This window comes from Camponotus floridanus, unplaced genomic scaffold (assembly GCF_003227725.1).
Source record: "Camponotus floridanus strain SB8 unplaced genomic scaffold, Cflo_v7.5 scaffold355, whole genome shotgun sequence".
Classification (NCBI taxonomy): Eukaryota; Metazoa; Arthropoda; class Insecta; order Hymenoptera; family Formicidae; genus Camponotus; species Camponotus floridanus.
Window position 1 is genome coordinate 17,358 of NW_020229498.1, and position 12,855 is coordinate 30,212.

The 12,855-nt window shown below is 44.3% G+C and overlaps 1 protein-coding gene across 1 annotated transcript; it reads right to left on the reverse strand.

The window, feature by feature from the left end:
- Positions 1 to 243: 243 nt before the first annotated feature.
- Positions 244 to 1,535, reverse strand: LOC112638721. Its single transcript, XM_025410888.1, has 3 exons — positions 1,256 to 1,535; positions 1,010 to 1,121; positions 244 to 913 (listed from the first exon to the last, which is right to left on the reverse strand). The coding sequence occupies exons 1-3, from the start codon at positions 1,533 to 1,535 to the stop codon at positions 244 to 246; spliced, it is 1,062 nt and encodes a 353-aa protein (XP_025266673.1).
- Between the last annotated feature and the right edge of the window lie 11,320 nt (positions 1,536 to 12,855).

Genomic DNA, 12,855 nt, shown 5'->3' on the forward strand with positions numbered 1-12,855 from the left:
TTTTTAAATTCATGACGAGGTCTGCTCTGTACGTTTTTTTGGAGAAATACAATCATTATCGGAGCATTTTATTAGATACATTGCTAATTTCATCCTAAAATCAGGAATTGCAATATTTTTCCGGGTTACTTGTTTGAATAACACTATTGAATTTACAATACAAGTATTTAGTAAAAGTTCTATTGCCAGTTTCTTGTACCATTTTATAGTTCTACGCAGTGGTGAGCAGGTATAAGCAATCATTTAATCAGATAAATCGACTGAAGATTTCCCTAAATTATATTCAACTACCATTTTTGGCTTTTCTTTTGTATAGTTTCTTTTCTGTATAGTTGTCATTTCTGCTAAATGTTTTGTAGATAGCATCAACACATCTCTTTTATCTTTCCATTTTAAGATAGTTACTCCATTTTTATTTTCTCGCGCGATAACATCTCCACGTTTTAATTTTTGGGCCACTACTTCTTTTGGATTGCCGCGCCGACTTTTTCGTAGGGTACCCAATAAATGTGTACGCATATCAGTTAATCTTTCCGCCAGGTCAACGCTTGTGTACCAATTATCTGTGCAGATAGTGTGGCCTTTGCCTAAAATATCTTGACAAAGAGCCATTACAATCTCAGTCGACTTATTTCCAGATATTTCATTTGTATTTTCGTCTTTGCCCGTGTAGATTCGAAATGAATAAGTATATCCTGGCCCACTACATAATTTAAAAACTTTAATGCCATATCTGTGACGTTTTTGTTTTATATATTGGCGAAATACTATGCGGCCTCGAAATGGCACTAAGGATTCATCCACGCATAGTATCTCATCTGGTTTATAATATTTCTTAAAATTACTGTTCAAATGATTGATAATAGGAGCAACTTTAGATAATCTATTTTTAGGATCATTTTCTTCATTATTGCTGAAATGAACAAACCGCAATAACAATTCGAATCGATTTCTTGGCATAATTGTGCGTGGAAGTGTCAGGTTATATCCTTCATATTTACTCCAATACAACTCAATTTTCGGTAATCGCACTAATCCCATCCATATAATTAGACCAAAGAAACGTTTTATTTCATTAGGATTTGTTTCATACCATTGATCTAAACGATGCGATTGCAGTTCTGATTTCCTTTGCGTAGCATAGATGTTCGTTTGTTTTGCAATAATTTCGAATATTTCATCAGTAACAAAAAGGGGGAATAAAAATCATGTGGTTCCGTACAAGCAAAAATTTCTGATTGACATGTGTTGATACCTGACGAATCAGAAAATGTGATGTTGGTTTTATTACTTAACGGAATACTCCAATTCACATCAAACTCTTCTGGTATATCATCTTCATTGTTATCGCTATCTTCAGTTTCACTGTCAGACTCAATTCGGCGCCGACGTACCGTAGAAGCTCTTATCATATCCGATGAACTACTCAATGAACTTTTCTCGCTGTCTGATTGCAGTCGCAGTATTTTTGAAGGTCTTTGTAAAACTGCACCGTCAGATGATGTACTTGATGAATAATCTTCATTTGAAGCCATATTTTTAAGGGCTAATTAAAAAATTGAATAAAAGATATAAAATGCAAAAACGTATGTAGAGTGAAAAAATATAACAAACGCACTTACTTGTTTAGAACGCACTGAATAAGACTAAATAATAAGAGTAATCACTTAGCAACCGAAGCACGATTGTTTGAAAAAAGGACAATCGTAATAATTGTCTACAACGCCGTGGGAGTCACCGGTGACCCCCATCACGAAAAATGCTTCAAGCATGATTTTATAACTCATTTGATTTGCTGCAAATAATATTTCAACATAATATGCATCGCATAATGAAAAGTTCACGTCGGCGCCTTGGGCAAACCATGGAAAATGCGTCTGGCAGTCAACGTGTTAACGAGCGTCCGCACCAGAATGATCCTGGGATCTTGCGGCCCGGGGTCGATAGCGGCGTCAATGACCGCTTAGTAGAGTGCGCAGCCCCGCGGCCAATCAGGATACGGCACGCGAGAGGTCCTAGCGCCTCGCGAGATCCGCGGCGCTTTAGCGATTCGCGCGCAATTAATTCGATTTGAATTGTTAAATTGCTGTCGCGGGCCCCGGTACAAGAGCCCGTTGGAGGCTCCGCTGTCGTGGGTCCTCCTCGGAGGGTAGCGTTGATCGGACTTCCGTCCTCCTCCCTGGAACGCGGGCGAATTCCCCTGGTATCGTCCTTTCAAGCGCTATTATCTCCTCCGTTCGCTGTCGTTCAGCGTCTTGCTGCAATCTTCCTTGATGGGCTTCCGGTCCTCCAGATCTTCTCCGGCGAGGTGCCCGTTGTCGTTTTGACAAACAAACAAAAATTCGATACAATTAATAAAATTCTTAACAAACTAACGATAGCGCTCGTCTCTCCGGGGATTTTTGGATAACGCTCTCTCGAGGTTGATTCTGGCGCGGCCGCTCGGCCCGCGCCCCGTAAAATCTCGGGGCGGATGGACGCTTTAAAGGACGGCAACGTCACACCCCCTCATGCCAAGAGAGAACGTATCGGCTTCGGTCATCCACAGCCACTAATTGAACGGTATCTGCGCCTACTCGCATACGTTCGGGCGACCAAAATCCCCGGAGCCGAGGAAGACACGAACATACACAAAAAATCTCCGAAACCTTTCTCTACTAGAGGCCACGACAAGCAGTCGGCTATCGCCGTTCTTGCTTTCAGTTCGCGAGATCGTCTCTCACGGGGTTCGCGGTCCCGATAATTCGAGTCCTTGAGAACGACGCTCGCGGCGCGACACGCTAATGATAATTAAAAGGGTTTACGGTACTATAGGACAGGAAAACCAAAAAAAAACCAAACCAGATAGACTAGATACATTTATTACAAAATCGTTGGTTCACGAAAACGACAGCTACTCAGAGGGCGACAAACATCATACCTCGGGAGAGGAAAAGAAAGAGAAAAAAAAAAATAAATAAAAAAAATGAAGAACTCTACGTCCTAACTAAGGGCGGCAGGCGACAGCTAATAGGGCCTGGGGCGGAGGTTGCTCCTTGTTCGTCGGCCACGCGGAGGATCCGGACCCTGAAGGATGGCCCACTCCTTCCTTGTAGGGGCCCTGCGCTAGCCATCCGGCGCGACAGTGCGGACAGGTTTTTACGGTCACCCCCGGTTGGCCGCAGCGGAAGTAATATAGCCTCCTCTCTTCCCGGGGCACTCCCGTGCCTGTGGGAACCGCAGTTCCAACAGCCCTCCGGCGGGCTCGACGACAGCGGTGAAGGAGGTGCGGCAGGGGGTCTCGGCCAATCTAACGCGGTGAGGGAGGCCTTCCTCTCCCGCGGGCTGCTCCAGGAGGACTCTCCTTCTGATCTTCCCCAAGCCTCAGGGGACGTAGAGTCCGGCTCGGGATCCTCCGGGGTCACTTGTACTGCGACCTCGTTGCGGGCCCTAATATCTCGCTGAGTGCTTGCCCGCGTGGCGACTACGGCCTGTATCGCGGCCTCACTTTGCACCGGGAACTCGCGGACTACGGCGCCGCGGGTGGTGACGCGTCTCTCCAGCTCGCGTCTCACCTCGTCGGCTAGCGCCGTCCAAAACCCAGGGCGCAGCTCGTCGACAGCATCAATTACCTCCTGGTACCTAGCGCGGAATTCGCGCGACATCCTGCCTGCTATTGCTATTAGGTTAGTTGCCTGGGGGAATAGGTGAAACCACATATAATTTCATATCCTTGATGTGCACTTTGCCTACTGATCTATGCGCGCTGTCATGCAATTCGTATACTACTGGTGATAAGATTTTCGCGACGACAAACGGACCGTGAAACTTAGTTGCTAATTTCGCTGAGATATTGTGCGCGGCTGACGACAGCACATGCTGTCGCTTCAGAATTTGATCGCCTATCGCAAAACGGTGATCTCGACTTCGCAAATTGTAATAGTGCGCCTGTTTGCTATGCGCAGCCTCTAAATTTTCCACTACCTAATTCCGTAAAGCCAGAATTCGCTCCATGCGCTCTTTCCAATTCGCGGGATTCGATTTCTCCGCGACTTCGACAGCCGGCCTCCCACGCACGGTGTTAACCGGTGGCGGCTCTCTGTCAACATTCAAAAACGCTGGAGTAGCTTGTAACGAAGTATGGTACGTCGTATTGTAAACAAATCTGAATTCAGCCAAGTGAACATCCCATTCGCGGTGATCGTTCTCGAGAAAAGCCGTAATCATAGTCTTTAGTATTCTATTAACTCGCTCCACAGGATTAGCCTGCGGATGGTACGGAGGTACCGTAGAGTGAACTATGCCGTGTTCGTCTGCAAACGCCTGCAATTCGCGATTTATAAATTCGGTGCCGTTGTCGGTTAATAATACACGCGGCGCGCCCCAACGATTCACGATTAGCTCATTTAATTGTTCGCGGATCTTTTTGTCCGTTGCTTTCCGAAGCGGGCAACATTCCATCCATTTGGTGAATAAATCCTAAATTACTAGAATGTACGCGTTACCGCTTTTACTCGGCGGAAACGGACCCATAATATCCGCGGCTACTACCGTCCACGGAATTTCGACAGCTCGGCGTCCCATTAAACCCATCGGCAAATTCTGCTCTACTTTCATCCTTTGGCAAACGTCACAATGTCTAACATAGTTGGCGATCTCTTTGAACATACGCGGCCAAAAATATCGCGTCGCTACACGCTGATATGTTTTCTCTACTCCTAAATGACCCGATTGCGGAACATCGCGGGCCTCGTTAATAACGTTCGCGCGCGCTTCTTTAGGAAGTACGAGCTTCCATTGTTCGAGATCGTCGACAACTTGCGATACGACAGCGTTCGGTTTACGAAAATAGAGTTGGTCGTTCTCAATTTTCCAACCCGAGTTTTTACGCGGTTCATTTTCCACGTTTCGAACGCGTGCATCATACCAAGTGTCTCCGGTAATAGCGACAGCACATAATTCGTCGGTAGTCTCGTAAATACGCGACAACGCGTCAGGAACGTGATGTAATGCTCCTTTCCGATGTTCGATCGCGTAGTCGTATTCTAACAGTTCTAGAGCTCATCGCGCTAAACGACCAGTAGGATTCTTTAAATTGTGCAGCCATCGTAGGCTGCTATGGTCCGTGATGACTTTAAAACTGTATCCTTCGAGATACGGCCTAAACTTTTTAATCGACCATACGACAGCCAGACATTCTTGTTCGGTCGTAGAGTACTTTTTCTCGGCTTCCGACAGCGCCCTACTCGCGAACGCGATCACGTGTTCTACGCCTTCTGATTCTTGAGTCAAAACGGCTCCCAAACCAACCGAACTAGCGTCCGTTTGCAGCGTAAACGGCAATTCGAAATTCGAACACGACAGCGTAGGCGGCGACGTAATGCACGATTTAATTGCCTCGAATGCAGATTTTTGTTCATCCCCCCACTCCCAAGAGAAATTCTTCCGAAGGAGACGAGTTAGCGGTTCTAAACGCGTTGCACATTGCGGTATAAATCGGCGATACCATGACGCCATGCCAATAAATCGTCGTAATTGCTTGATATTCTTCGGTTGTGGATATTCGACAATTGACGCGGTCTTGTCAGGGTCAACTTTAAGCCTTTCTTGTTGTATTAGAAATCCGAGATACTTCACTTGAGATCGGCAAAATTTACTCTTTTCCGGATTTATCATTAGACCCGCCTCCCTAATTCGATCTAATACGCGTTTTAACCAAGTCAAGTGTTCTTCAAAAGTACGCGTTACGACAACAATATCGTCTAAGTAGGCGAAAGCATGAGGTTCCATTTCCGGGCCTATAAGCCTGTCAAGTAAACGTTGAAATGTCACGGGGGCACCGGTGAGGCCATACGGCATTCGGGTGAAATGGAATAACCCTTTACCCGGTACGGTAAATGCCGTTAATTCGCGACTGTTTTTCTCAAGCGGAATCTGGAAATATGCTTGGCTCAAATCGATAGTCGAAATATAACTGGCTGATCTCAGTTTATCAAGGATTGCGTTCATGTACGGTAATGGGTACGCATCCTTCTTCGAGACGCTGTTCAATTTCCTAAAATCGAGGCAAAATCGATAGCTTCCGTTAGGTTTCTTTATCATTACGACCGGAATAGACCATTCGCTTTTAGACGGTTCGATTATTCCTGCCGCTAACATTTTGTCAACTTCCGCGTAGATCGCTTCCTGAATCTTTAGCGAAACGGGATAATATCGTTGTTTAACCGGATTATGCCCGCCGACATCAATTTTATGTTCGGTTAAATTGGTCGCTCCCGGTTTATCCGGATCGCCTACGATATGACTCTTAAAAAACTTAGCTAATTTATTATTTTCGCGCGACGACAACTCCTGTAAACCGCAGCAAATAAACGGATCAGATTTCGACAGCCGAACTCATCTGGTTTTGCGAACACGCGTGGTTCTCGCGATCGATAGACTATTTTCGCGCGGGCTTTGATCCGGCTTCGGTTCCACTACCTTTTCGCCTCCGAACACGAAAGAACTACCTGATTCGCGATCGACAGCATTCTCCACTCAATTTACGTGACAAACGGAATTGATTGGCTTATTCTCGAAACGATACACCTTGGCTGGTTCATCTTCAAAGTACCATTCTTGGCGTGAAAAATTTACTATCATACTAAACAAACTCAAAAAATCAAGTCCCAAAATGCATGGGATTGCTAATGACGGTAAAGCATACGCTTTCAACGAATTAGTCCTACCACATAACGAAAAAGGAAGATCCATCTCCCCCCTCACGTGTCGTTTGGCCGGTTGCCGTAACTACTCGTCGGCCATCCGACTTTCGAAATTTTAAATTCAACCTGTTCATTAATTCGACAACATCAGATCCCAAAAAAGTACGAGTCGAACCACAATCCACAAGAGCGCTAATTTCGTTTCCCAATAAATTAACACGAATAAATAACATTGACGGAATGTCACGACAACCAAAAGCACTGAACGAAAACTCACTAGAACAATTAACGACACGAAAAGGGGGTTGGGGTTGAATAGGAGTCGGGTCCCCCCCGTTATTCGGCTCCTCTACTCTTTTCCCGAACAGTCGGGACACGTTCGTAACGTTACTTCCGCTCGACCGCAACGATAGCAATGTAATCACGGAGCGGCTTTACAATTACGCGAAATGTGCTCTACGTCATCACAATTCCAGCATTTACGCGTGGAATTTCGCAAAGCGGTTGAATCTGCGGCTGTCGCCCCTGAGGACGACGAAGCCTCTTGTGCGGCCTCCGTCCCGGTCGCGGCTCGAGCTGTGCGGTTTTTATTTCTTCTCTCTTTTCGCGAGTTCGATTTTGAAACTGATTCCGCCTCAGATGTACTCAACGCGGCCAGAGTCTCGCAAGGGCTGTTTAGTATTACGCGGTGCATGGTACGCAAGATCCGGAAACAATGACTTCTCCGGAGGCGGGGGTGCCCGATAACGTTGCAACAGCGAGTAACAAGCTTCTACGCGAGTCGCCAAAACTTCTAAAACGTCTACGCTCCCCGCCTCATGGCGACGGATGGACTGTTGGTAGCGCGGTAATAGATTTCGAAACGCGCTGTTCACTTGTTCAGATTCCATCCATGGTGGCGACAACCGATCAAACATAGTTCGAATACAGGCAAAAAATCAGCGACCGATTCATGTTCTCCCTGAGTTCGTCGCATTATCTCTTCGCGGAGAGCAAACTGAAAATCTGGGTCCCCGAATCACGTTCTTCACGCATCTTTAAACGAGTTCCAATCCGACAGCCGACTGCGTTTACTACGGAACCAATAAAACGCTATACCAGTTAGAAAGAACGGTAAACAACGTAAGATGTCTTCGTCGGTTACGGGAACTAATTCGCGATCTTCCTCAATTCGAAGCAAAAAGGTCTCCGCGTCCTCCCCACGCGTACCCGAAAATTTCAAATTCCATTTTCGCATGACGTTGTATGCCGTCATCGCAGAATTTCCCGTATATTCGCGCGGAAAATCTCGCTCTCTCGAGCGCGGAGTGTCGCGAGAGCCAGAAGGTACGCTGAATCTCGCCCGATCCATCGGACTATCAGGGCGAGCTCTCGCATTCGTAGGGACTTCTAAAAGCTCCTCGTCAAGTACATCTTGTCTATATTAAATTTCCTATCCTTGCGTACGCGACGCAGCAAACGCACGGTTTGAATGGAATAACTTCCTTCCGTGGGAAGTCTACGCCGCTGTAATTCTTCTAATAATTGTTCGCGACTTAACACGAAGATCCAGTCGTCCTCTGGATCGACTTGATTCATACGATACAGAGAGAAAAACTCGAAACAAAATAAATAAGCTCTAACTCAGCAAGACGTGGCCTGATCACTGAGATAATACACGTCGATAGCTCAATAACACAAGATAAGGCCGTTATTGTTCGAATAATCGAAGGTCGACAACAAATACGAAAAGGTCGGCAAAAGAAACGTTCGAACGAAAGCAGTAACTACCGAAGAAACGAACACACGACAAAAGAAAAGTGACTTTGAATTGACTCGACAAATAATTTTGCTCGCATAAGCTCCCCGAACTTTCTCTTTCTCAACGCGTGCCCCTTTTTCAGGCGCTAGAATTTTATTTTGTTTGCGACGTGGCCCCTTTTTCAGGAGCTAAAATTTCCTTCGTTTGCAACGTGGCCCCACGTTGGGCGCAAATTTTTGCGACGTTTATTTCAATTAGATTCAAAATGAATCGCGACTCCTCGAGATGTTGGATGGGAGCGTGCGCGGGGGAGCGAAAACGCCGTCAAAAAAAAATAACGAAATTATTATACTCGCGTTCTGAGGAACAGGGATGGAGGACGTTCTCGCGCGAGCCGCGGCGGAGCGGAGACCGTATCGATATATCGAAAAGCTGGGCGCCAGATGCGGTCTTTCACGCATCAGTTTTCGCGAAAAGCCGAAAGACGTTAAAAAAAAAACGATAGCCTGCTTCGCCACGGGCCGACCAACTCGCCTAACGGTAGAGGGGAGGGGTTATTAGAGAAAGTTAATTGATTATGCGAGTCTTCATGGAATTAACAGACGACAGACAAAACGACAATCGACAACCAAGCGAGACGAACACTTAAATTAATTACGCGATTTGAACAAAGAAAGATAACAAGTTTATTACTAGAAAAGTAAAATAACAGTACGAGTGAATAATTAACAAAACAGTAATAAGAAATGGCCCTATATTAAACAATAAATCAGCTGTCAGTAATACGCGATAACTCAACTGAAATTAACAATTCCTCACAGAGACATTGGTTCGCTATAATTTCACGAAAAACGGGAACGAATCATACAAATCAAGAAACGACGGTTTATCATAAATTCGAACGACATACGAAAGCGAAAAATACAATACTATTAATTCTGACACGAATAATGTAACGGAATTCTGAGCAAATACCTGCTCGAAGTCGACAACTAATACGAGAGAGCTACGACAATCTGGTTGTTTATCCGAGCCCGTTTTTATGACCGGAGTTCGCAGGACTGAGCGAGACTTTACGGAATACTAAGGATTTTCGGCACAAAAATATTCGCGGATATTATTCAAACGATAGCGTAATTTCGGTAACCAGATCGACAACTTATCGCAACGGACTTTTCCCCGCAATTTCCTAGTTCGCGAAACAAATCGACAGCTTACTAATTCGACAACATAAGTAACCGAAAATACTGAATACTTTTGCGAAGACGGATCACGTATGCGATAGGCGAACTGTATTCTCAAATTTCGATAGCCGACGGCAGACGGAGAATTTTCTCTGCCGATGTCTCGCCTCTTTCTTCCGCGCAAACCGCTCAAATTTTACTCTCAATATTCGGGCGATTATCTCGCACTGCGACCAATTCGGCAGATACAAATTAACGTTTATCACGCGCTCTTCGACGGCGCAATAAATGTGGCGAAGACGCAGATATTCTATGATCCTTTATTACGCTCGATGCAACGGCGTAATAGGCGCGACAATGACGCAAATACTTTCACGCTCACACTACAATAAAATACTAAAAACGCTCATACGCACTCTTGACAATTAACGACGACATACACGCAATTCGACATCAAAAATCGCCCTGAGATACGTCACGGAATATTCTACGCGGCGACGACAGCGGTACGACAACACGGGCGGTATTAGCTTTCGCGATCCTTCGCGCACGCGGTCGATATTCGACGGTCAATAGCTTCGCGTAAAGAACACCCGAAACCCGGAGAGAGAAGAACGTTGCCTTATCAATTTAACGCCTACGTTACGAGGGTCCTTCCTCGGTCGCTTGTCTCCGGTCGCCCGACAAATTCACGAAATATCACCGTCTCGGCAAACGGCTCGAGCGGTCGCGAAACACGAAAAAGATGGCGACGGCGGCAGAATGGCCGGCACGCGGACGAAATCACGTACATGGCTCACAATGAAAGATGGGCAACCTCACCGATAACGCTTCCTCCTGCAGGGGATGGTCCTCGACCTCGTCCTCGACTCGATCTCTCGGCAGCGGCGACAAACAGAAAATTCTCTCACACGACAACGAGACAACAAGTTTACTGTACTTAACGAGCGTTCGCACCAGAATGATCCTGGGATCTCGTGGCCCGGGGTCGATAGCGGCGTCAATGACCGTTTATTGTTAGTGGGGTGCGCAGCCCCGCGGCCAATCAGGATACGGCACGCGATAGGTCCTAGCGCCTCGCGAGATCCGCGGCGCTTTAGCGCTTCGCGCGCAATTAATTCAATTTGAATTATTAAATTGCTGTCGTGGGCCCCGGTACAAGAGCCCGTTGGAGGCTCCCCTGTCGTGGGTCCTCCTCGGAGGGTAGCGTTGATCGGACTTCCGTCCTCCTCCCTGGGACGCGGGCGAATTCCCCTGGTATCGTCCTTTCAAGCGCTATTATCTCCTCCGTTCGCTGTCGTTCAGCGTCTTGCTGCAATCTTCTTTGATGGGCTTCCGGTCCTCCGGATTTTCTCCGGCGAAGTGCCCGTTGTCGTTTTGACAAACAAACAAAAATTCGATACAATTAATAAAATTCTTAACAAACTAACGATAGCGCTCGTCTCTCCGGGGATTTTTGGATAACGCTCTCTCGAGGTTGATTCTGGCGCGGCCGCTCGGCCCGCGCCCCGTAAAATCTCGGGGCGGATGGACGCTTTAAAGGACGGCAACGTCACAATATATATATATATATATATATATATATATATATATATATATATAAAACATGTATTGTTTTCTTTTTAGATTATTTTCTTTTTTTTTGTTAGAGTATTCTTTAAATTAAAGTCCTGTAAATAAAACATTTAATAAACGACATGATTGAATTTGCAGATTGGAAAAAGATTTAAGAAAAGAAGAAAGAAGAAAGGATGAGGACAGAGAAAGTGAGATGAGTGTAGAAGAAGAAGCAACTGACGAAAAAAATGAAAGAAAAGAGAAGGAAAAGAAGAAGAAAAGAGGAGGAACTACATTAAAGGAGAGAAATAAAAAGTATGTATTTTTAAATATATATAAAAAGTTTTAAAATTATTTCTATTTTGTATATTTAATTTAATTGTTTAATTGCTACGTTTTCTGTGTTCATTAGTTATTATTCAACAAGAGCGAAGAGAGGAGGATGGAGAGGAGGATGGAGAGGAAACTGGAGAAGAGATGGTACAGGAGACTGGAGAAGAGGATGGACAGGTGGAAGATGGAGAGGAGGAAGAGGAGGATGGAGAGGAGGAAGAGGAGGATGGAGAGGATCTGGCTCTGGATCTGGGCCAGTTTTCATTTTTAACTATTGTTGAGAAATATAAAAAATATAATATAAAAATAATATAAAAAATATAAAATAATATAATAATATAAAAAAATTTTAAAAAAAATATATAATAATAAATAATAATATATATGTATTAAAAAATAATAATATTAATAAAATAACATATAACATGATGATTTGAATATTAATTTTTTTTATTATAATAAATAATATCTTTCCTCTCTTTCCTATATTCTTCCCTATTCTTATTTCTCTTGCTTGCCATTTTTCAAGGGTCATTATGTCTAAATATTTCTACGTTACCTACATGGTATCGACATATTACCCACACGTTACCTACATGTCAAAATTCTCATGCAACGCCTCACTGTTATAAATCGGTGAACTATAAGGCGTGAAAAATGGCCTCGTAAGCGAGAAATGACAGCCCAATTTACGTTGCGTCCCATTTCATAATTATTTGCTTTGTGCTAGTGTTGTGGTGTGCAATGTATTAAGAAAACTTGTAAAAATGGACGGATACTAAGCTGTATAAGGAACAAACTTTAGAAAGTAACATTTTCCTCTCCTTTCGACAGCTGTCAAATCGCGTGTTTTTTCGCATTTTCAAGGCTTCATTTTGGACTCAATTTACGGCTATTTATAAAGTGTTAAAGGAAAGGATTAGTATCCGTCCATTTTTACAGGTGTGCTGAAGAGATTGGTAGTCTTATTTCATTCAAATATGTTTTTATTTAGATGTCAGTCGCAATATAAATCTGGGTGTCCTTTCTCGCTTATGACGTCACGATTTCAAGATGGCCGCGGTGACTACTCCGGAGCCTTAATGCAGCATATCGAATTTCTGCTATTTTTTTCGCTCTTCAAACGACAAAAGTGAATCATCTGTTATGTTTATATTTTCGTTTGTATTCTTTGTTTCTGTTTTAATTTTACATATTTCTATACGCGCTTTGGATTCTGCGTGATGATAAATTTTCGATAAATCACCTCTCATTGATTTATCACAAAATGAACAAAAAAATAAATTTTCATCATGTGATACTTTGCGTAACCATGGCTTAAATAATTCTATTTCTAGCCATTGTTCTTGAAGTTTAT